This window comes from Gobio gobio (assembly GCF_949357685.1).
Source record: "Gobio gobio genome assembly, chromosome: 10".
In the NCBI taxonomy this organism is placed as follows: domain Eukaryota; kingdom Metazoa; phylum Chordata; class Actinopteri; order Cypriniformes; family Gobionidae; genus Gobio; species Gobio gobio.
This window is the reverse complement of record NC_137116.1, coordinates 50877437-50902255: the sequence shown is the minus strand read 5'-3', so window position 1 is coordinate 50902255 and position 24819 is coordinate 50877437. Positions and strand designations below refer to the sequence as shown.

Here is a 24819-nt window from a genome sequence, read left to right as displayed (position 1 = left end):
ATACTGTAGTTTTTTTTCATGTGGGGGGAATTATATATATGCATAAGAAGCGTCAAAATGAAGTTGTATTGTAAGCCGTCGTGTGATTTTATAACCTATTCATATTTAAAATAGTTACTTACATATCATAGGCTAATATTACACATTTCCCCGGTTTCACGGACAAGGCAAAACAAAAGGACAATTTATGTGTTTTTTTTTTTCTAAGGCATGTTTATAAAAGCTACTTAAATGACCTAATCCTGGCTTAATCAGGCCATTGTGTACTATATATAAAGTCATACAATAGGTCTGAGAAACTGTAATGTAAAATGTACATTACATTACAATGTACATGTAAACTGTAAAATTGTAATGATATTCACTGACAATCTTTCCATTCAGAGAAGTTGGCACCAATGACACTGCCATTGTCTCGAGTAAATGGTAATGCCATTGAGTACCAACGTCAGGTTCCCAAAAATTTGAATATGCAGAAGTCCAAATAACATTTGAAAGCTACAGAGGGGGAATTGTTTATCTTGTATGACATTGAGAAGACTTAGAATATAGTGCATAGGTATTACTTTTACAGAAGTTGGTAGTTTTGATGTCCTTTTTTGACTTGACAATCTTTGTCTCGATGTATAGAAGAGGGCAGTATATGAGCATCTGTATAATATCTTTTTTGTGTTTCACCAAAAGTAGTTAAACAGGTTTGGAACGATATGAGGTTGAGAAAATGATGACAGAATTGTCAATGTTGTGTTAAGAACAAAATATGTATGTATTTTAAATACAGATGTATGTATATAGATGTTTATTGAGTCAACTGCAAAAACACAATAAGGCACAAAGGGGATGTAAACATAGTAAACTGCAAGCTGTAAACTGCAGTAAAACCTAAAGGTCAGACAAACTTCACAAGCCGACATCAGACAACTGTGTACAAGAAGACTGTTCTGGAGTGTCATTTCTCATTAAGTTATTAGCTCTGTCTCATGGACATTATCTCATTGGCTTCACAATAATGATAGCAGAAATGTTGTTGTCAGTTAAAGAGATTTTAAATGTGTGCATGTTTGTTTAGTCAGTTATCATGCCCTCTTTAATGAGGTTCAGCTCATAGCACTGGGTCTCGTAGCGGTAGGCCATGCGAATCTGAGCCACGTTGGTTTTGCGGATGTCGTTGCCCTCTGGACCATCCTTCAAGTAGTTGGCACCAAGGAAGTGAACCTTTTCCTGTTCGTGTGAGAAAAAGATCATGTTGAAGTGTGATTATCGGACTGAAAAGTGTAGATTATTAGACATCAAAATTTCAACAAAAACATTGCTCAACCCTGGGGCGGACTGGTAACACTACAGATGTGTAACTCTCTCAGAATAAATAATTTGGAAGTATTAAATCCATATTATTAGATATGGAATCATTATGTTTTTGTTTTGAAGTTTAAAAGAAAGAACTCTGTTGTCATTGTTAACTAAAACAAAATCTATTCAAAAGGCTGAATATATATATATAAATACTAAATATAAAATAAAAAACCTAAACTTAAAAAATAGAAATGTTGCCTTGTCAACTAATTGAAATAAATAAATTTACGTTGAAGTACTAATATTACTAAACAGAAATAAATAAATTAAAGCTATATAGAAATTTGTAAAAAATTATATTTATCTAATATAACTAATAAAAATCACATAAGAACAAAATTACTAAAAAATATTCAAATGAAAAATAATGACATGAAAAAAATGATATTAAAATAACTGATAATAGATATATCAGTGTATAAAAATTTAAATGTACTAAAAATTCATGAATCACAGGGTTAAAGTAAAAGTTGTGTAATTTTTGCACCACTAGGGTCAAAAGTAATTACATAATTTTTTACTTCGAAAACATTAGACATATTATCTTATATTTATATATTTAAATTCACACTATACAGTAAGTTCAAAAACGGAAACAGTTTCTATATTATAATTATTGCATATGAAAAAAACAAACAATTGTGACTTTTCACGTTTTCAGGGATGCGTTATGTCAGGTGACCTCACCTCAGTAGACAGGCCGCTCTGGAGGACACTGTTCCTTGCAATCTCACACATGTCACAGGTGCTAAGCTTGAACACCTGGGCTGCAATGGCATACTCCTCCATCAGGGGCTCCTGTTGATGCAGGAATTCAGATAAACTCACAGACACAACACGATCAAATCAAAGGAAATAGAGGGAGAAGATTTGCACTTTGCACATATGGAAAGGGGCGAAGCCTCACACCTTGGTGTAGTGGAACTGCATGGGGTCATCGGTGGACAGGGAGACTACCAGTCCCTTCTTGTGGAACTCCGGCAGAGGGTTCTTGTTGTACTCTAGGAACAGACTGTTGTTGCTGAGTGGGGACATGGCAATGGGAACCTGGGCCAGGTAATACAGGTACTGCAGGACAGGGCTCTGTGGAACATGAGGAGACAGAGACTGCTGTGATTCTTGTGTCAACATCAGGATTTTTAGAAGACAGAGAGAGCAATGAGGGTAAGGTGACGTGGTAAGGTGAAGGACGCCCCCTAATGGTCAGGGTAAATGGTGTATTAACCTTCTTGAGATTGAGGCCGTGAGAGATGTTGTCTGCAGTCATAAAGCAGGCCAGCAGGTGAGTGACGGCTCCAGCCTCCCCACAGTGAGGTCTGAACTGGAACGTGTTCATACCTCTTTCCCTGGATGCCACAAGCACACAAGATACAGTTACTCTGGGCTCTATAAACACACCCGTTAAAAAAACACTTTTATTCAGGAGGGATGCATTAAAATAATCAAATGTGACAGTAAATTGTATTTTTAAAAAATGCTGTATTTAACTTTTCATTCATCAAAGAGCCATTTTTGTTTTTAAGCAGCTCAGCTGTTTTCAACATTGATAAATAATAATAAACGCTTCTTGAGCAGCATTAGACAGTAGATATTAGACTGATTTCTGAAGGATCATGTGACACTGAAGACTGGAGAAATGATGATGAATAATTACATTTTAAAATATATTAACATAAAACCGTTATTAAACATTTTTAATAATATTTCATTTAACCAATAAATGTAGCCTTGGTGAGCATAAGATACTTCTTTCAAAAGCATTTAAAACCTTTATACAATAATAACACACTTCAAACTTTCAAAGCTGGTTTACAGTGATAAACAGGAAATAATGTCAATGATGCAAACAGAAAACAAAGCAACAAAAATCAGCTCTAAAAAGACAATAGTGTCATTATTGCGCAAAGGACAAGACTATTCAGAGCTGGACAAAAACCGTGGAGATGTTGTTAGATAAGCTGAAATGTTGACATCCTCCATCTTCCTTCTATTTACATATCCTTCTCTTGTTTTGTTATTTCTTTTATATGTGGACAGTTTTCATGGCATCTGTCTGTACTGGAAACTTTGATATATGTTCCTGGTACGGGAATTTAATTCAAATAAAATTGATCAAAAACAAAAATAGTGTCATTACTAGGGATGCAACAATACAGTTAGTCCACGGTTCAATACATACCTCGGTTTTTAACCACGGTTTTCGGTTCGGTTCGGTTCGGATGGCTTGTCACATCAGTATTTTGCTATTCTATTCTTAAGCGACAGGAACAGCAAGAAGTTAAGGAGAAAAAAGACTATTTTTTATTGCAAAACTCTTTCTTTATTTTACTTAAAAGAATTGAAAAACCTTACTTAAACTTAAAACTTTACTTAAAAAAAAACTTGTATATATATATAAAGATTTACACTGGCAGCTCAGAGCTGTACAGCAGCATTTAAGTATGAAATTGAATGAATAAATGTAAAAATAAAACACTACATAGACTTCACTATAAAATATACATTGATTCTTATTAAATCTACTGTATTAAAGTTTTTCAGTCAAGAGCAGTGAGGGATTTTCTCTTTGTCTTCTGCTGTTGTATTAACATTAAATGGATAGTTCACTCAAAAATGAGAAATGAATACAGGTTGGGAACAATATTAGAGTGAGTAAAAAAATGACATAATTTTAGAGGTGAACTGTCCCTTTAAGGACCGCGTGTTCACTAGGCTGCTGCTGTCAATGTAAGACCTGCGTTCATCACAGACACGCGCCGATTTTACTTTCACTTATACATACCCGACTGTGTTTATGTAAACCTTGTGTGTATTTGACAGTATTAGCGCAGTAAGACGACTTAGTCCAGTAATCACGTGTTTGACAAGCGTTTAGTGCGCGCGCTCATGTTTAAACCGCGCACACGCCGGCAAGGCATGCAAATAATGAAATTTCGTGATTGTGAATAACTATAGTGTTCCGTGAGTATAACTCCACCACTAACGTGTGATGTGAATGTATGTCGCGTTGTTCAGTATATTGGGATGGAGGTAAATTATAGAATTTGTAGAAAAATACTTAGTTAAATGCAAAACCGAAAAACCGCAATTCACATGCGCGTTTGAACCGTGAAGGCCGTACCGAACGGTTCAATATTATATTGAGAATTGTGGCATCCCTAGTCATTACTCAGTTGAAGTTAGTTCATTGTTGATTCAGTTTAACAACTGGGTAAAGTTAATCAATTATGAATGAGTTCAATTCAGCTATATAGCAGCTCTGTAGAAAACAGTAATGTCATCATCAGCTCAGTTCACCTCTCATCCAATAGTGTCAAGGCAGTCAAATCAATATATTGCTGAATATTAAAGGTGCACTATGTAACCTTTCCGTCCACTAGAGGTCGCCTGTTCAAAACAAAGGCGTAGTTTGATGACGCCACGTTTGAGCGCAGAATCTTGGGACATGTGGTCTTCACCTCACAGCCGGTGGAAAAGAATCAGGATAGGACTCAGGCAGAAATCATGTTGATGTGATTATTAACGTTACTGTAGTGAAGCAGAGCAGGACCGAGTGTTGTGGAGCTGAGGAACCACTGGAGCGATTGTTAATAAGATGAACGCAACACACGCCTCGCGAGCAGCGGGACTTTTATTATGCCACAGTCGCCGGCTCCACTTCTGCTTTTCCGGTCATGAGTATGAGGTAACGCAGCTCTGTTTATCATATTAGACACATCTGAGTGTGTTGAAAATTATGTTATGATGTTACTCTGTGCGTTCGCTCGTGGCTGCTATGACACTTGTTGCTGCAAAATAAAACCGGAAACCGAGTGTAACGCAGATATGACGCAATTGACAGGCGACTTCCTCACGCGTCCATGTTCCTTGGTTAAAATAGCAATTTTCTCACAATTTACAAATAGTTGGAAAGATTTGGGATATTGAAAATACTCAACTCAACTGAACAAAATATATAACACTGGCCTAGTGGTTTTGGGATATTTTCTGAAAAAAATGTTACATAGTGCCCCTTTAAGTGTCCCCAAGTAAAAAAGTAATATCACACATCTCCTTGCAAGCTGTACAATTTGAGTTATTATTCGTGTCCATGGGACCAACAGTGTGGGGTGTATTATACACCAAAGTTTAATACTTTTGGGTTAGGGATTGAAACAAACCCCTTATGTTAATTATAAGCAATCGTAATAGTATCAAGCACAACAATTATCCAGTCCATAAACGTCCTATGGCTGGTTTTGTTCTTTTTGTGTTATTGAGATACTCACTTGCGCAGCTGGTTGAGTCGGGCGATGTTTGCATACATGTAGTAAATCCAGTAAGTGTATGAGGGGTTCTTCGCAATGTCCCACTCCTCAGGCTTGGGGCTCTTTGTGGAGAACATGTGACCGCTGTGTTTGGATTCATCATCCACACTGTCAAAGCCTGTCACCTGCAGAGGGACAAAACACAGGGATGGAGGGGTTAACAGACTACAGTAATACTGTGAAATATTATAATTTAAAATGATTGTTCTGGTAAGTAATTTATTCCTCTGATCAAAGCTGATTTTTTACATCAGTCTTTAGTGTCACATGATCCTTCAGAATCAGTCTAATATACTGATTTGCAGACGAGGGTAGAGTAACCAAAATCTGTAGTACAAGTACAAAAGTACAAGTACTTAATAGAAATAATTACTCAAGTAGAAATAAAATTAATAATGGTAATAATTAGTAAGAGTAAACAAGTATCCAATGAAAAGACTACTGAAGTAGTGAGTTGTTGTTACTTCGGATCTGATTCAGAACAAGCAAGATGATGATGGAGTCAATGAAGCATGTATTACAATTTGCTGCTCAAGAAACATTTCTTATTAATATCAATGCTGAAAACAGTTGTTTTGCTTATGTAGAAACCATGATATTTTTTTTTCAGGATTCTTTAAAACCCCTTAACTGTCATCCCCCTTTTTGAGAATACACATGAAAATGCACTATCCAAACTTAAAGGGCTGTAATTCAAGAATGCTTTGGAATATAGACCTAAGTTTGGTCTTGTTTTAAAGCAGTGAAATATATTCAGAATATGAAAGTATGAAAAAGTTATGGAAGTATAAATTTACTGTAAATAAAAAATACTGTACTAAATATTTTTTATTTTATATAAAATATATATTTTACAAAAATTTTTTAATCTAAAATTACTATAAAATCTAAGCCATATGTCTAACCAAGTTGTGTTCCAAATTTGAAGTTGATATCACCAAAATTTCCGATTTTGTTTAGGCGCTATACCAAAAATAGCCACCGGGTGTCAATGAAATTCCATTGATTGTTTTTTTTGACGCATTTTCCTGTAAATTTCTGTCCAAATGTCACTTCCATCACAATTCCATCCATCGGACCTTTCCGATGATATGTGTTTTGTCAAGATTAGAAAAAATTTTGATTATAAAGTAGTTAAAATAAATGTTGTAATATGAAACAAGACACCGCCCACAAGGGGAGGAGCCTGCTAGATTAATTTAAAGTCCCATTTCCATGGTAATGCAACGTCCAATTTCAAAACAGTTTACAGAGGATAAATTGGGGTTCGTAAGCTTTCGAATGATACCTAATTTATGATAATTACTAAAATATATTATTTAAAAAAAAGGCGATAAAAAAGAGTGCCAGGTGTCCCGCCAGCGGGACGGTGACAGTTAAGGGTAACTAAACCCTAAACCAACTTTTTTGGGGGCTTTATTAATGCCGTTCATTGATTTGAGTAAATGTTTTGACATTTGGGTATAAAGTGTTTTAATTCTATAATATATGATGTAAAACCGTCTCAGTGCTGCCCTCTTATGGTTGAACGGTGGCTACTGCAGTTGAATTTTCCTATTGGACGTTGTAGGTCATCGTGACTTATGATGGTTCTTCCAACGGCTCACTACCCCCGCCCCTGGCACGAGCTTGTAATGAATATTTTGATAAATAGTTCAACGGTATTTATTTAAAAACAGAATTTTTTTTATAAAATTATAAATGTATTTGTATGTATTTTGTCACTTCTGATCAATTCAATGTGTCCTTGCTGAATTAATGACCCCAAACTTTTGAACGTTACTGCATTTACGAGACAGAACTGTTTTCACTATTATAATATTTGCCAGATTCACTCACATGCTTCAAGAAGACACTAAGCTCTGGATTGGAGAGCGGATCAATGGTGGCCTGGAAAACAGGGAGGAAGATGTTTTCCAGCATCTTTCCAAAGTGTGGCACAAAGTTCTTGCCTCTGAAAATGTCACTATAGGGGGAAATTAGAGATATACTGTTAGTACAGTTTTCACAAAGAGACTTGAGTGCGAGAAGTGAAACCGGTTCACGTACTAGATTCTGGGCACTTGAATCATCCACTTGAAGTGAGGAGAAAAGACTCTGTGCATGTTGAACCAGCTGGAAAGCTTAGTCCACTCATTAGGGTTACAGCCATAGATGGACAGACGGGGCTCTGCGTACTGGTATCTGGCATCCTCCAGGTCACTAGCAACTTCCTGTGAGATTCCAGAGATTACGGCTGATTGGTTTCCCGTTAGTGTAAATGAGTAATGCCATGGTTCACCCAAGTCTTACCTTGATGATGGTGGCAAAATACTCTCCAGATAAGTGGTTCTCAGTCTTCATATAAAGATCACGCAGCTCACTGGCGCCCACAGGATTGTACTTGGCATTGAATTTATCAAAACGCTGGAAGGTTTGTCTGCCCTGCATGAAGTCGAGCAAGGAATAACTGTAAATAACTTTGCTGTCGTCACAAATAACAGTTTTCGTAAGCAGTTAGGAGTGCTAAGAATACTGTCATAACAGCTGAGGATACACCGGGTGGATTTTGTAACCCATGTGATTGTCTAAAAATAGAGCACATGACAACTGCATAATGAGCACTGCATTGTGCAGTAAGGATCCTTTGACATATTAATTTTTAGTCCTGAACAACTGTGGTGATTCTCTATGCATATTCTTCCCAAGTCTGGGTAAGCAGGCCCTGAAGAACCTGCATGATGTGTTGTGTGATACCTACAGCGTGCACGTCCAGGGAATCTACAGTCAGGTCATAGGGATGCAGGTTAAGAGATGCAAAAAGCTCCTTCATGGTCACTTCCTTGCCCTTCAAAACTTGCACCACCCGATCTGCATCCACACGGTAGGATTTCTTGATGAAGCGGAGGAGATGCTTCTGGTTCATGCAGGCGGCAGCGTGGATGTGAGTATCAACCTACACCAGCGGGAACGGAACAAAATTTGTGGTGATTTGATTGTAAATGATTTTAGTATAAATGACATTTGGCTGTATTGAGTCATACCTTTCTACAGTTGTAAAAGTCTCTGTGGGGATTTTTCTTCAGCTCTTTCATTTCCTCCATCTCGTTTAACATCTCATGTACATTGAATTTTGACATGAGGAACTTCAGACGACGATGAGAGTATGTCTTTCTGAGGGACAAAACACAAGCGTCCATTTAGAAAATAAACATTATCATTCTTATTCTCAATAGACTTTAAGACATATTCCGCTAGGATGCATTTAATTGATCAAAAGACTTTTACATTGTTTCAAAAGATATCTACACTCACCTAAAGGATTATTAGGAACACCTGTTCAATTTCTCATTAATGCAATTATCTAATCAACCAATCACACGGCAGTTGCTTCAATGCATTTAGGGGTGTGGTCCTGGTCAAGACAATCTCCTGAACTCCAAACTGAATGGGAAAGAAAGGTGATTTAAGCAATTTTGAGCGTGGCATGGTTGTTGGTGTCAGACGGGCCGGTCTGAGTATTTCACAATCTGCTCCGTTACTGGGATTTTCACGCACAACCATTTCTAGGGTTTACAAAGAATGGTGTGAAAAGGGAAAAACATCCAGTATGCGGCAGTCTTGTGGGCGAAAATGCCTTGTTGATGCTAGAGGTCAGAGGAGAATGGGCCGACTGATGCAAGCTGATAGAAGAGCAACTTTGACTGAAATAACCACTCGTTACAACCGAGGTATGCAGCAAAGCATTTGTGAAGCCACAACACGCACAACCTTGAGGCGGATGGGCTACAACAGCAGAAGACCCCACCGGGTACCACTCATCTCCATTACAAATAGGAAAAAGAGGCTACAATTTGCACAAGCTCACCAAAATTGGACAGTTGAAGACTGGAAAAATGTTGCCTGGTCTGATGAGTCTCGATTTCTGTTGAGACATTCAGATGGTAGAGTCAGAATTTGGCGTAAACAGAATGAGAACATGGATCCATTATGCCTTGTTACCACTGTGCAGGCTGGTGGTGGTGGTGTAATGGTGTGGGGGATGTTTTCTTGGCACACTTTAGGCCCCTTAGTGCCAATTGGGCATCGTTTAAATGCCACGGCCAACCTGAGCATTGTTTCTGACCATGTCCATCCCTTTATGACCACCATGTACCCATCCTCTGATGGCTACTTGCAGCAGGATAATGCACCATGTCACAAAGCTCGAATCATTTCAAACTGGTTTCTTGAACATGAGTTCACTGTACTAAAATGGCCCCCACAGTCACCAGATCTCAACCCAATAGAGCATCTTTGGGATGTGGTGGAACGGGAGCTCCGTGCCCTGATGTGCATCCCACAAATCTCCATCAACTGCAAGATGCTATCCTATCAATATGGGCCAACATTTCTAAAGAATACTTTCAGCACCTTGTTGAATCAATGCCACGAAGAATTAAGGCAGTTCTGAAGGACGAACACAGTATTAGTATGGTGTTCCTAATAATTCTTTAGGTGAGTGTATATTAGGCATCATCCAGGGCTTTCGTGCACTCACACTGGGCCCTGAGAAATCAAGGCAATGAGGAAGTTCATGTCATCGATGAAAGTGGCCAGGTCTGGACCGGGGTGGTTCAGAGGCTGGTGTTTATCTGCAGATGCTGCATCTTTGTAGACGTAGATAACACCATCCTTCATGCGAGCAACGTAGCCGATGTTAGGTGGGAAGTCCTTTGTGCAGAAAGGATCCTCACCAGCCTTAGGAGGAGAGCTAAAGACTGAAACACAACAGAGACTGTTATGATCACACTGTGTGGTTATGTTTCACTGAATTCAACAAATACAACTTGTTTTTCCATTTTTCAGTAACAAAACACAACATTTCTTTTTTACAGTGAAAGAGAAACATGAACATTTTCTGAAAGGGATAGTTCACCCAAAAATCCTTAATTACCTCATGTTGTTCCAAACCCATAAGACTACGCAACTACCACTTTGATGCATCTAAAAGTTCATAAAGAAATCGTAAAACACGTTTGAGCTTCCGCAAGAACCAATGAGATTCATTCTCCTGTGTTACGCAGCATGTTTAAGGTTTGTTCTTGCAGGATGTCAAGCAGGTTCAGTTGAGCTTATGTTTATGTTCGCTGATCAATGTTTATATGTGAATGAAAAGCCTAAATTCAATCTTATCGTTGTAGTTGCGTATAGCTGTCAACAGAGGGATAGAACGCTCTCAGATTTCATCAAAAATATCTTCATTTGTGTTCCGAAGATGAACGAAAGTCTTGCGGGTTTGGAACGACATGAGAGTGATTAATTCATGACAGAATTGTTGGGTGAACTATCCCTTTAAGGAGATTTAAAAAATACCCTTATTAACCTTGATTGACATCGAATTTTATTGCAATCACATTATTTTGCCAGTTAATGTTTTGGACAGGTTTTTCTTGGAGTGGGTGGGTTTGGGTGAGCTTTTAGGCTGGAAATCGTTGACCCAATCTAGCAACACTGTTCATAGCTCTGCTACGGGGTCATGGTAACATGACTACAGCATGTCTACCGCAACTTCTGGTTAATGCCAACTTTATCAAATGGAACCTTATTGTAAACTATTTATCATCATAGTATTCTGGTATACAGTTATTACCTGGAAGCACCTGATCTTCTGGTTTCCACTTCTCTCCTTCAATTTTGCGTAAGTACTGAGAAGGAGTGATGGGGAATCTCTGGAAAGCAAGCTTCATGTACTTCTCTCTGATGGACAGGGCACGGTACAGACCCTTACAGGACAGCTCGAAGTCATCCATGGTCACCTGCAGTACAGTTGGGATTGTGTGAAATGCTGATTGTTATGTTTGAAATGCCTACATGGAAAGTGACATAAATGGAAGTTAACATAAATGCAAATGTACTATGAACAGTCATAGAAAGCATTACACTGACTGAAGGACACTATATTTAAAAGCTAACATGTCCCTGATGTCATGACAGGGCCGATGAGTTTGATTCTTAGATAAGAGTAGGCCTAGGCAAGAACTGATGACTACAGGTGAAAATGTATTCCTTAAATCCCCCTCCTAAATGTCAGACATATAGATTTCAGAAACCAAATCCAGGGCTGGGCTCCACCTGCTCAAATGGAGAGACCCCTTGGCTGATCTATTTCTGCTGGTCAGGCCTATAAAAATCAAAACTTACATAAGTTCATATATCCCAGTCAGTTCCTGGAAGTTATGAATTGGAACATACCCCAGCAGCATAGTCTCCAGTGATGGTCACTCTCTGGAAGTCAGGCACTTCCAAGTAAGTTGGTTTGTCCTCTAGCAAAGGGTGGAGGCTGAGATGCTTCTTACTGTGTGGAGATTGGTTAAAGATGATGTTGGTTAGTTCTGAGTATACTTTGTAGGGGGGAAGAGAAAAAACAGGTACATAACAAATTAAACAAAATCACCACTTTCAGGTGAAAATAGTGATAGTTCACTCAACAGTTAAAATATTGTCATAATTAACTCACCCTCAAGTTGTTCCAAACCAAAAAAAAAAAACTATGATAGTCAATGGGGCCCGGGATCTGCTTGGTTACAAACATTCTTCCAAATATCTTCCTTTGTGTACAGCAGAACAAAGACATTTATTCATGTTTGGAACAATTTGAGAGTGAGTAAACAATGGCAGAATTTATTTTTGAGTGAACTATCCCTTTAAGGACTGAACCCACCAAGGAAAGCCAAAACAAGGTTGTTGTTTTGTTTGCAGGATATACTACAAGAAAAAGACTTAAAAAAGTTAAATATTAGATTAGATTAGATTCAACTTTATTGTCATTACACAAGTACAAGTACAAGGCAACGAAATGCAGTTTAGGTCTAACCAGAAGTGCAATAGCAGCAAGTGCAGGATATACAACGTTTGCATAAGTGCAGGACATGGATATGTACTGAGTATATATAAATATGTCTATAAATAGAGAGATGGTTATTACTATAAACAGAATTTACAGGTGAATATGTACAGTGAATAATATACAGATGGTTAATACTATAAACAGAATTTACAGGTGGATATGTACTATGAATATAATATAATATACAGATGGCTATTACTATAAACAGAATTTTACAGATAGAGGTATACAATGATATGTTAGGCTAAAATGAGGAATATGGCAGTGGATTAAGGTAGTGCAATAAATTATGGACAGAAGCTATCCGAAAAAAAGTGTAAAAGTGCAGTGGAAGTGATTGCATATTACAGTTAGAAGTACGGTGCAAAATACAAATGTAAACAGTAGGTACTGTAAATAACAGTCGGCAGTGCAAATGAGCATAATCCAGTTACGGTGTGGTAGTGCAAAATGAATAAGTAAACAGTTGTTACTGTAATAAAGAGTCGGTAGTGCAAATAACAAAGTGAAGGTGGATGTGAGGTAGGAGAGTTATCAGTTTATGAGGGAAGTGGATCAGCGGGGGTTTGAGTTCAGTAAAGAGACAGCTCTGGGGAAAAAACTGTTCTTAAGTCTGCTGGTCCTGGTCCGGTGGATCCTGAAACGCCTGCCGGAGGGCAGGAGAGAAAACAGTCTGTGGGCTGGGTGAGAGGAGTCCTTGAGGATGCTGCGAGCTCGATGCAGGCAGCGTTTCCTCTGGATGTGTTCGATGGCAGGCAGTGGAGTCCCTGTGATGCGCTGGGCAGTTTTCACCACCCGCTGCAGTGCCTTGCGCTCCGCAACAGAGCAGCTCCCATACCACACTGCCACACAGTTGGTCAGGATACTTTCTATTGCGCAGCGATAGAAGTTCACCAGGATAGCCGAGGAGAGCTGATTCTTCCTCAGTGTCCTCAGGAAGAAGAGGCGCTGGTGAGCCTTCTTGACCAGGCTGGAGGTGTTGGTCGTCCACGACATGTCCGCCGAGATGTGGATCCCCAGGAACTTGAAACTGGAGACACGTTCAACAGCCATTCCATTGATGTGGATGGTGTCGTGTGTGCCTCTTGACTCCTTCCTGAAGTCCACGATGAGCTCCTTCGTTTTGGTGGTGTTGAGGAGCAGGTTATTATCAGCGCACCATGTGGCCAGGTGCTGGATCTCCTCCCTATAGGCAGTCTCATCGTTGTTGCTGATGAGACCAATCACCGTTGTGTCGTCCGCAAACTTGACGATAGAATTAGATCCATACACAGGCTTGCAGTCGGCGGTGAAGAGGGAGTAGAGAAACGGACTTAGCACACAGCCCTGTGGTACACCAGTGTTGAGTGTGATGGATGTGGAGCAGGTGGATCCTGAACGAACATTCTGGGGTCTGTCAGTTAGGAAGTCCAAAATCCAGTTGCACATTGAGGTATTGATGCCCAGGTCTCCAAGTTTGGCTTAATATATAATATATACTACAATAAATGTATATAATGAACGTTTCATTGGCTTTTCTTTTCTTTTTTTATTCCAAAGACAAATGCTATTGTTTGTACAAAGATTGCATTTTTTTACATTTTCAATCCCCAACTAACCCAGAACAAACTGCCTTAGATGGTGTTAATTCAACAGTAATTATTGAAATAAATATAAGAATCTCGGAAGAACTGTCATTTTAACACAGTTCATATAAATGCCTTCTCATCTTCTTATCCAAAGCGTTTTTCAAGATTAGACAAATTTATTTCCAATTTTATATGGGATGGGAAAACCCCAAGGACTCGGAAAGAGCTCCTCTAGAAAAATATGAGTGATGAAGGTTTTTCTCTCCCTAATTTCTTATATTATTTTTGGGCAGCACAAATTCAGATAGCCTATTGCATGCACCCATTAGGTAATACTGATTGGTGTGAAACAGAATCTAAATCCTGCACAGCAACCTCGTTACAAGCCCTATTCACATTCAAATGAAGAGTCTCAATGTCGTTTTCAAACAAAGATTTCAGTAACCTCCAAAATCAAAGCTATAAAATAATCTCGCGAAATGAAATCGCGTAACGTTACGCGTTTTCTTGGGGCGTGAGACGTCACCATAGTAACTGCTTGCTTTTCGAGCGCTCTCGGATCAGTATCGGACGGTACATCGACAAAATCTAAGTATTGTCATCACCCGTCACAAAATCTATTTCTTTTCTTTTTTGTATTTGTTTGTCAAACTGTTTTGAATCAAACGTATTTTAAACAGTAAACGGCGCAGTTATACGTTTACTTGACTGTTTAGGTTCGCCAAACCCAAAAGACAATGGCTTGCGCGAGACGAACCTGTTACCTAGTGATGGAAAATAACCTTTAAAATAAAAGGTTTACAAACAAATAAAATGAATAGTGCTTCTGACAAATATGTTTAGATTATGGAAACTCACAGTTACATGAGAAAAAGTTGTAATCTAGTACAGAAAAGCATCTTCGTGGTGGAGGCGGCGGCCATGTTGAGACCACAGGTAGGCCTATATTATTAGCCTATAGATTATTATATATATATATTATAGATTTCAGTACAAAGTTCTGTTGTATCTTCCAGCAAAACGTATTACTGAAAGTCATCTTGAGATTAAAATTCACCCTATCGATTTTCTAAATGCATGTTTCATTTATGAACTGTTCTGACTGTTCTCTCTGGTGATGTATGCAGGACTTCTCCAATCAATCAATCCGCTTAAACCCGCCTCTGCACAACCAATGCACAGAACCAAGTCGCCAAACTACATTTTTTCTTTTTCAATAATCTGTTATACTCAGTTGCATATCACAATATGTCGCTTCTTTTATTATTTTATTGCGACTTCAATGCACTTAATTTTAAAAATGAGTTACATAATGGTGTAAGTGCACTGACCGCTTCTCTAGGTCGTCATCCTCGGCTACATGATAGGCCAGCTCCTGGTTGAGGATAGGGCAATCGTCAGCCACATCAAACAGGGAGATCTCCTCACGGACGTCTTCATCTTTGGTTTCCGATGCAAATACACGCTCTGCGAGCGCACGCATACCATCATCCGTTTCTGATTTTTTAAAAAGAAAAGAAGAAGTACCACATTGGTTTTAATGAAAAATTATTATTTAAGGAGATGATGGTCTACCAAAGATGCATCAAGTGCGATGATGTTATCATTGAAGTATAAAAATAATGATTATATGGTAAACGCCATAAAGGCACAATAAGTGAACAACCGACTTGTACTTAAAGCATCTGACTGGTTGTCCTTTTTAAGAACTTCAGCTTTTGTTGAACATTTTAACCAGAGCATGCTTTTGGCACAAGAAAAACACTTTTTCAGAATGATTCAACTACTGAGTCACTGTTACCGCTAGCAGTAATTGAGCAAAATCTCCCATGCAGAGATGAACAAAACTATGACAAATTCACTAAGCCAAGACACAATTCACCAAACTAAAAACAGCATGACCCAAATCTTAACTTAGAAATGTCTGATTGAAAACAGACATGACGCATACATCCTAGAGAATCGCATTAAACATGCACAGGAATCATCAGTCTAAGCACAATTTAGTCATTTGTTTGCTTATGAACTACAATGAGGGGTCATTTTTTAACACTGAATACACGTTTTAATTACAAATATTGTTTCATTGAATAACATGACCTTCAGAGTTAATATTTATCATGTGGACCTTTTGCTCTGACACTCGAGCAAGAAAACCTGTCTGCACAAAAGTTAACATCAGTGTTGCAAATTTAAATATTTCTTATTTGTTTGACATTATAGCATTACGTTTAAAAAGTTCCTTAATTTTCAGATTTCCATGTTACTGTTCAATTATGAATTTAAGTACTGACTTATAATAATTAACTATCCCCCAGTTTCACAGACAAGGCTTAAGCTAGTCCTAGACTAAAATGCATTTTTGAGTTGTGTTAACTGAAAGAAACTTGCACTGATGTATCTTAAAATATGTCAGTGCCATTGTTTTGTCTTAAGATACACACCGGAAATGTTTTTTTTTAGGGCACATTTATAAAAGTTACTTAAATGTACTAATTGAACTAATGCCTAATCCTAGTTTAGCCTAAGTCCTGTTTGTGAAACCGGGCCTATATGTACTTAATATAGGGTTTGGGTTAGTTGCATGTAATTATGCACAATTTATAGTAATTACTATAACTACATGTAACTTGTAACAAGGACTCTATAAACTAAACCCAAAATAGGTTTAAATTACTTTATAAAGGCCAGATTTTTTGGACCCCAATGTATATTTTCACCTAAACAAACAAATGAATAAAATATACAGATGATGTATTGCCATTATTTTGCTGCGCTGAAGCAATTTTAACACGTCGTTCTCGGCCGGGTTCCTTTATACTTACTCCCTTCTGATTATTCATTCCCCCAGAGTGGGTGAGGAAGATCCAAAACAATAGGGGAAAAAAAGGAGGTTATAGGTTAGACTGAGTTAGTGATTAAAACTGTAATTTTATTCACATTAGAGAGATCACACATGCCACCTGGATAACAAACAATTCGGTAATATTAAATCAAATCTCTCTGTATTGCAGGCATCCGAATATTACAATGAACTATCAATGTCAATATGAACCTTTGTATATATAAAATCGCAGTGATTAACGGGGTAAAGTGAAAAGTACAAAATTATTCAAAACATTAGTCATGCTCATTGTCACTATAGATGCGTCCCAATTCATGTACTTATGCACTATTCTATGACGTTTTGTTGTATAAATAGTGTGAGAGGTGTTCATACTGAAAATTACAAAAAGAAAAGGGGGAGAGGCTAGACTCCACTGATGAATGACAATATAACAATATAAAATTCATACTCTACACGGTTGAGTACATAGTGCTTAAGTGCGTCATTTGGGACTCAACTTGTGACTTTTTCACGATCCCAAGATTGCAACACTTTCAAAAGAACTCAAACAAGTCTTGACATTTCACAAACAATGTATCACCATCTGTTCTCCTCACATAGAGGCAAACTTTTATTTGTTTTTGTTCACATTCCATAATCATAATTTCTTTACTTGGTTTAATTCAAGGTGGATTGGTTCCGTGGGACCCTCTCTTGTCGCATTAGCAATACCTATTGAATAAATAACTGCAATTATCACATTTAATAACTAAAGCTCATACCATTGGCCCAGGACACAATCCACAAGGGCTGAGTCCGAAATCGCATACTCTCTTGAGTAGGTACTTATTTTGAATAAGTAATTACTTTGCGACCACTAAAAAGTATATTCTATATAGTATGAAGATGAATGTGTAGTATGAATTTAATCCAGACGTACTACATTCGCCATGTTGTTATCATCGCATAATCATGTGACCTACCTGCGTCAGTTACGTCGCTTCACTGCCATTCACAAATCCTCTCCCGTGGCCTCATGGGATAGTAAAGTGTCCATATGCACGCTTCAGAATCTTGCCAGAAGTAGTAGGTCATCTGGGTACTTTTTGCCTACTCTTTTTTGAGTACTGTGAATTGTCAGATATGTTTTTCCCCTACTATAGAGTCGGGAAGTATGTGATTTCGGATGCAGCCAATGTCCAATATCAATGTCATGGATCATGAACACTAAACAAATAAACAACTTGTTTATATTAAATAATATTCAACACCCCCTAATTCACATTCCTCCTCCTTTCTTTAAAAAAAATTCACACGGTGTGTATCCACCTGGAGTTTCATGGCAAATCCATTGGATACGTCATGGGATGGGTTCTAGTATCCCATATCTACCAGGTCATACCCCTCTCTCCAAACACACAAACAATCATCCGCCTATTGCTCTCAATACTTACGCTTCTCCTCTGCTGGGTTAGTACAATGTACCCATCACATATGGGACAGGATTCATGTAGAGAGGGGACAAGGACAATAACACACATTGACCACAACAGAAACAGTAGGTCATCACATGAAGACAGGAGGATTTTATCCTGAATTATTTGTGTAATTCACTAAACTGAATTGCAATAGTAGGTTTCAGAAACACACAATCTATCCGCCATTGGTCAGGCAAACAGATAGTCCTGCCATAAACTGACACCATCAACTACAAATCTCCAAGTATTTTAATATGAGAAACACCATGTTTAATATCAGAAACAAGACTCAAGGGTCTTAGGTGTGAAAATCATTAACCAAGTTGTATAACAGCTATCCTGCTTAACAACTCCCTCTCTGAAGCTCAGCCAGTGATGGCCTTCCCTGCTGCCTCGAAATGATAGTGTTTCTATTTTTAAACTTGGCGATATCAGTAACTGATATCCTAACACAGTCTGCAAATTAAAATTCAGATTATTCTTAGCCTGCACATGGAAAGTGGCATGTCTAGAAATGCAAGCCTCAAATCAACCCAATATCTTACTGAAAAGAATGCACATAATCATTGCACATACACGTGTGGTTATGAGTTTACTTACACCTGCAGAATCTGGAAGGTAATCGTTTTAACAAAATAAGAGGGATCATTTTATGACACCTCTTTAGTTAAAATGATTAACATTTTACAGATTCTGTACTCGCTGAACTTGACAAAATGGACAAACATTTATATTGTAAAAATACATTTTAGGTGAGTGATGGCATGTCAAGCACCAGTGTGACATTTGAGCCACTAGAATCCGCTGACTAGCAAACGGTTCTCCTGCATATTAAATGTAATCCGTGTGCTTTAACTAGTAAGTCATAACTCATAAGCCTTCGAAACCTTGCTTATGGTGTCAGACCAAACCATCTTCCACATTGCCACAGCTGCAAAAAACATCAGTGTGAACTCCTGCATGCATGCATAATACGTCATTTACAAGAGTGCATATAGATAGCACTTGTAGTCTATATCTAAAATGTGTGGATCAGTCCATCGCAAGTGTTAATGAAGCAGTATCAAACTCTAACACCTCTATTTTCATTCTGCATCCATTTATTAAAATGTCAGGGGTGTTGACAGTTGAAGAATGCAATGCCTGACAGTTGCTCTAGTCTTTGAATCGAAGTCCCTAAAATACTCTCATAAACCACCATTGTTTGAAAAAACAATTGCAGTAGTTGGAAAATCTAACCTTGCTTACTGTATTTGTACAACCTCCTAAGACCTGATCGACAAATGGGACAGTCCCATTCCTAGATTACAGTTTCCATCAGAGACCACAGTGGTGTCCAGAACTTATGCAACACCTTTACATTCTTCAGTTAACTTTGCATGCACATCTGTTGAAGCATTATATGCTCATTTGAAGGTTTTCTGTTATGCAAAACAAATTTTTTCAAATGCAATGTTAAAACCAAATCTTCTCTTTGTGTGTTGGATTCAGGTGGTGAATGGACACTCACCGGGCACAGCGACTTTGGGCATGTTGGCGTTTGGTTTCTGACACTATCACTCTTCCTGTGGAAATCTGGTCGGTCCGACACTGCTCCTCGGTAGCGGGGAAGTGTGCAGTTGGACACTGGGCAACCACTGCTTAATATTGCACTGGCACAGTGTAACCAGAGCCGCGTACCCGCACTGGATACGAGGGGCTTGACGCTCCAGGTTCTGTGTGTTCAACTCTATTTTAAGTTTTAACAGACAGACAGATTCAAGTGACAAGCTCCCACATGGGAAAGAGGAAATTATGTAAGTACACACACACACACACACACGAACATCCATGCACATATTAGGAGAATTCCACACAATTTGCTCAGTTTCCAATTAATTTACTGATAAAACGTGTTGTAATATGGTAGGCACATTAAACATCTGTTACACATGAATATCCCCCCCTTCCCCAAAAAAGACATGAAATGTTCATTTTCACATGATTTTCTGATTAAGGAAAGTCTGTGATACTAACAAATTGTGCTAAAACTGCAAAATACATCATAAATCAAGTCTTGATATAGTTTGAAAAAAAGAAAGAATTGTTAATGTAATGGCAAAATTAGTTTGTGTTTTTTATAAAACATCCTGCCTCTGTTAAAGCGAGGACAGAAGGCCAAAGGCGACCGCAGTACGGATAATGGGAACATATTGCAGACTTCACTGTTGATGAAATCAGGCACAGTTTCAGACAAATGCCATATAAATAACATGATAGTCAACACGAATAATCGTTTTAACTTCTTGATAAACCTTCATTGGCTCTCAAGAAGAGACTTCAGGCATGGAAAACAAACATAGCAACAAACCTTACTCTGATCACTTACAATCCCAACATTTTTACAGCTTTCACTGGAAGATTTAAGACATTATTTAACATGGGCTAAAAGATGTCATGCTATATAGGACACAGAAGGCGGCACATAGATTTGGCGTGTACACCAGCAGCACCATGATTCAAAAGGCCCTTTAAGTAAAATCCATCACACCTCATGCTTAAAATCCGACTGATTTTTCTGTATCTAGACTAAATCATTCTAATCAATTATGTATTATATGTCAAAATATACAATTAACATCTGAGAGCAGAGAGAATAAAATTCTAGAATGAATGGAACTATATGAAAGAAAATGCTAAATAAACTCTTTGGCTACAACAAAAGAAAAACAAGAGAGGCAAAAGGGAAAGAAATACAGAAATAATCCCACACATTTCTGAAGAACTTCTGGCGTTCACAGTATTCCTGAGCATTGAACCTGCGGAATAAGATTGAAGGGCGTTTCGCTTTCTCTCTTCTGAGGCCTTTAGAACATCAGGTCTGAGATATAGCAAACCTTAAGAATAACAGCCTCCCTATTTAGATATATGGTATTAATCTACATTAATTCCAATTTAATTGTTTAAAATGCAGTTCCTTCTCTTCTGGGAAAAATGTATTTCTTGTAATTGGGTGAATCTCAAAAGAACCGGTGCAAAAATCAAAAGAATGAATATGAAATTATATTTTTGGGGAAAAAAAAGACTTTTCTGCAATGTGACAGTGTCACATATTTGTTGACGAATGTTCATGAAAATGTAAAAACAAAATATATATGTTATGGTGAAATTTGACCTGAGCTTGTTTTTGAGAGATGTACCCTTTTGCAATTTAGAATTTCTTTAATCAATGTGCTGTTATGTTCATAAGGGGTCAGAAGTGAAGAAAGAAGAACTCAATGCCCAATCTCAATGCCCGTTTAAGTTTTTCTTCCAAAGGAAGAGGGACAACCCAAGTACTAAATGAGACAAATGAGCCTCAGTGAAAACATGTAATGTCCAATGGCCTCATTTTTCTATTACAGCAGGCCAACAGGAAAGATGACCAGTTGTGCATTAATCCCTTTCAGCCAGCAGAGGGCGAACTCTGCGCACACACACACACACACATACGGTCATGAGGCTTCCAGCTGCCTGGTCAAAAAACTGCTAAAAAAATGCACAAAAACCAAAGGGGGAGACAGTGCAGTCACATGACTTCACAGGACACACCCAGGCAGCCCTGCTTCCTATCTTCTCTGCTGTTAAGCTTTTTCATGCGATAATGCCGGATCTCACGGACGAGGGTGTAAAAAGCATCCTCAACTCCCTGAAAAACATAAGGAAAACAGACAAGGGATATTTCATTAACACATACGCTTGAAAAACAAGTGAACATTAGCAAACTGCGCTAACACATATAGGCCTGGTTTCACAGAGAGGGCTTAGATTAATTGGGACATTAAAGTCCCGGTTATAAACATGCCTTAGAAATAAACATTACTGGTGTGCATCTTGATACAAAACAATGGCAGTGGCATATTTTAAGATATACACATGCATTTTAGTCTAGGACTAGGCTTGAGCCTTGTCTGTGAGACCAAGGGAATACGTTAGAGTTATTAAAAGCACTGATAATCAGTCTTTGCACACCTGTCTGGTCTTGGCAGAAGTTTCTACAAACTCTATGCCGTAGCTTCTGGCAAGTTCCTGAGCTTGCTTGGTATCCACCGTTCTGGCCAAATCACATTTGTTCCCCACTAGGACCATGGGAACATCATCTGAATCCTTCACGCGCTTGATCTGCTCTCTAAAAGATACCAAATTAACCATTATAGACATTGTACACCACATATTACAAATACTCATATTTATAATATAATAAAGAATATTATATTGACATGTCTAAAACGTAAACGCTTTGAATGTGGTTCATCTAATTGGATTACCGCTACTTAAAGGAACACGACACTTTAAAAAAAAAAAAAGGGTTATTTTCCAACTCCCCTAGAGTTAAACAGTTGAGTTTTACCGTTTTCGAATCCATTCAGCAGATCTCTGGGTCTGGCGGTAGCACTTTTAGCATAGCTTAGCATAGATCATTGAATCTGATTAGACCGTTAGCATCTCGTGCAAAAAATGACCAAAGACTTTCGATATTTTTCCTATTTAAAACTTGACTCTTTTGTTACATCGTGTACCAAGACCAACGGAAAATTAAAAGTTGCGATATGGCTAGGAACTGTGCTCTCATTCCTGCGTAATATCATTGCGCCGCTGCACTCATGGTACGGCATTAAAGTTCCTTGATTATTACGAAGGAATGAGAGTACAGTTCCTAGCCAAATGGCTTAGGAAAATCGCAACTTTTTATTTTCTGTTGGTCTTGGTACACGATGTAACTGCAGAAGAGTCAAGTTTTAAATAGGAAAAATATCGAAACTCTTTGGTCATTTTTTGAGCGAGATGCTAACGGTCTAATCAGATTCAATGATCTATGCTAAGCTATGCTAAAAGTGCTACCGCCAGACCCAGAGATCGGCTGAATGGATTTTAAAACGGTAAAACTCAACTGTTTAACTATAGGGGAGTTGGAAAATTAGCCTATTTTCCAAAAAAGTGGCGTGTTCCTTTAAAATTCAGAAGATTCATAAAATATAACTGAAACCGTATTCATCAGCTCACGGACCTGTACAAATGCACGTCGGCAAAGGATTTGCTGTTGTTTATGGCGAAGACGCAGAGGAAACCCTCTCCTGTCCTCATGTACTGGTCCCTCATTGCACTGTACTCTTCCTGACCTGCAGTGTCCAGGATGTCCAGCAGACATGTCTCACCGTCAATCACCACCTGCTTCCTGTAAGAGTCCTGCAGGGACGGACATGATCAGCACTATACATTTGCATCCCTGACAGCCTCGTGATTACATGAATCAACCTAGACAAAACTGTATATATCCTATTCTAATGAAGTATTATTCAGTGCAGGTCATGAGGACGAACGAAAATGTCAAATGGTGATGGTCATGCGTTAAATGTCAAGTACACTACTGTTCTAAAGTACAGGGTCAGGGAGATTTTAAAATGTAAAGAAATTAATACTTTTATTCAGCAAGGATGCATTAAAATAATTTTAATTAAATGTACAAAAGATTTCTATTTCATATAAATGCTGTTCTTTTGAACTTTGGATTCATCAATGAATCCAGAGAAAATGGTTTCCACAAAATGTTAAGCAGTTCAACGGTTTTCAACAATAATAAAAATGTTTCTAAAGCAGAAATCAGCATATTAGAATGATTTCTGAATGATAATGTGACACTGAAGACTGGAGTAATGATCAGAGGAATAAATTCCATTTTAAAATACATTAAAATAGAAAACAGATATCTTGAATTGTAATAATATTTAACAATATTACTGTACATTTGATCAAATAAATGCAGCCTTTTGAGCATTAAACTTCTTTCAACATTTTTTTTTTTTATCTTACTGACCCCAAACGTTTGAACTGTAGTGTATGTAAAGTCGTAGCTTAAGGAAAGATGAGGTCAGATGGTCATTTTATTGAGTACCCTCAATAGTGGGGTCATATTCATCCACAAAATGATTCTGAATGAGCTGGATGGTTAATGCCGCTCTTCCCAACACCACCTGCTCCCACAACAACCAACTTATACTCGGTCATCTTACAGCCTGAGAGACCACCTGTGATCAAGACAGAGAGATTGCACATGCATATATTAATAACACAATATTCACAACAACCGAGACATACAAATCAATATTTAACAACATATGTGTAACTATATCATTAAAAACATTGTATGTGTGCAGGGCCATTCCAGAGAGAGAGAGAGAGAAAGACAGAGACAGAAAGAGAGAGAGAAAGACACACAGAGAGAGAGAGAGAGAGAGAGAGAGAGAGAGAAAGACACACAGAGAGAGAGAGAGAGAGAGAGAGAGAGAGAAAGACACACAGAGAGAGAGAGAGAGAGAGAGAGAGAGAGAGACAGAGAGAGAGAGAGAGAAAGACAGAGATTTATTTTTTTTATTTTATTTTTTTTATTTTTTTTTATTAT

The 24819-nt window shown here is 38.0% G+C and overlaps 2 protein-coding genes across 4 annotated transcripts; both read right to left on the bottom strand.

Moving 5' to 3' along the window:
• Window positions 1–500: 500 nt before the first annotated feature.
• On the bottom strand, window positions 501–20151 carry ampd1 (adenosine monophosphate deaminase 1 (isoform M)). Of its 3 annotated transcripts, none has more exons than XM_079827203.1 (15): window positions 19908–20048; window positions 15428–15593; window positions 11874–11976; window positions 11272–11437; window positions 10180–10399; window positions 8684–8813; window positions 8401–8595; window positions 7953–8084; window positions 7710–7873; window positions 7500–7626; window positions 5622–5785; window positions 2579–2699; window positions 2263–2436; window positions 2041–2151; window positions 501–1221 (listed from the first exon to the last, which is right to left on the bottom strand). In XM_079827203.1, the coding sequence occupies exons 2-15, from the start codon at window positions 15577–15579 to the stop codon at window positions 1066–1068; spliced, it is 2115 nt and encodes a 704-aa protein (XP_079683329.1). In that variant the 5' UTR covers window positions 15580–15593; window positions 19908–20048; the 3' UTR covers window positions 501–1065. The 3 variants fall into 3 exon arrangements, with proteins under 3 accessions (XP_079683329.1, XP_079683327.1, XP_079683328.1); XM_079827201.1 differs by having other exon boundaries at window positions 744–1221; window positions 19912–20151; XM_079827202.1 differs by lacking the exon at window positions 19908–20048 and adding an exon at window positions 18374–19100 and having other exon boundaries at window positions 744–1221.
• A 114-nt stretch (window positions 20152–20265) lies between these two features.
• Window positions 20266–24425, bottom strand: nras (NRAS proto-oncogene, GTPase; the record flags this gene model as incomplete). The annotated part of the gene is given in 5 exon segments (XM_079827206.1): window positions 20266–22068; window positions 22392–22548; window positions 23428–23606; window positions 24314–24373; window positions 24375–24425. Coding segments are annotated over 5 exon segments (567 nt in total). The 3' UTR covers window positions 20266–21948.
• Between the last annotated feature and the right edge of the window lie 394 nt (window positions 24426–24819).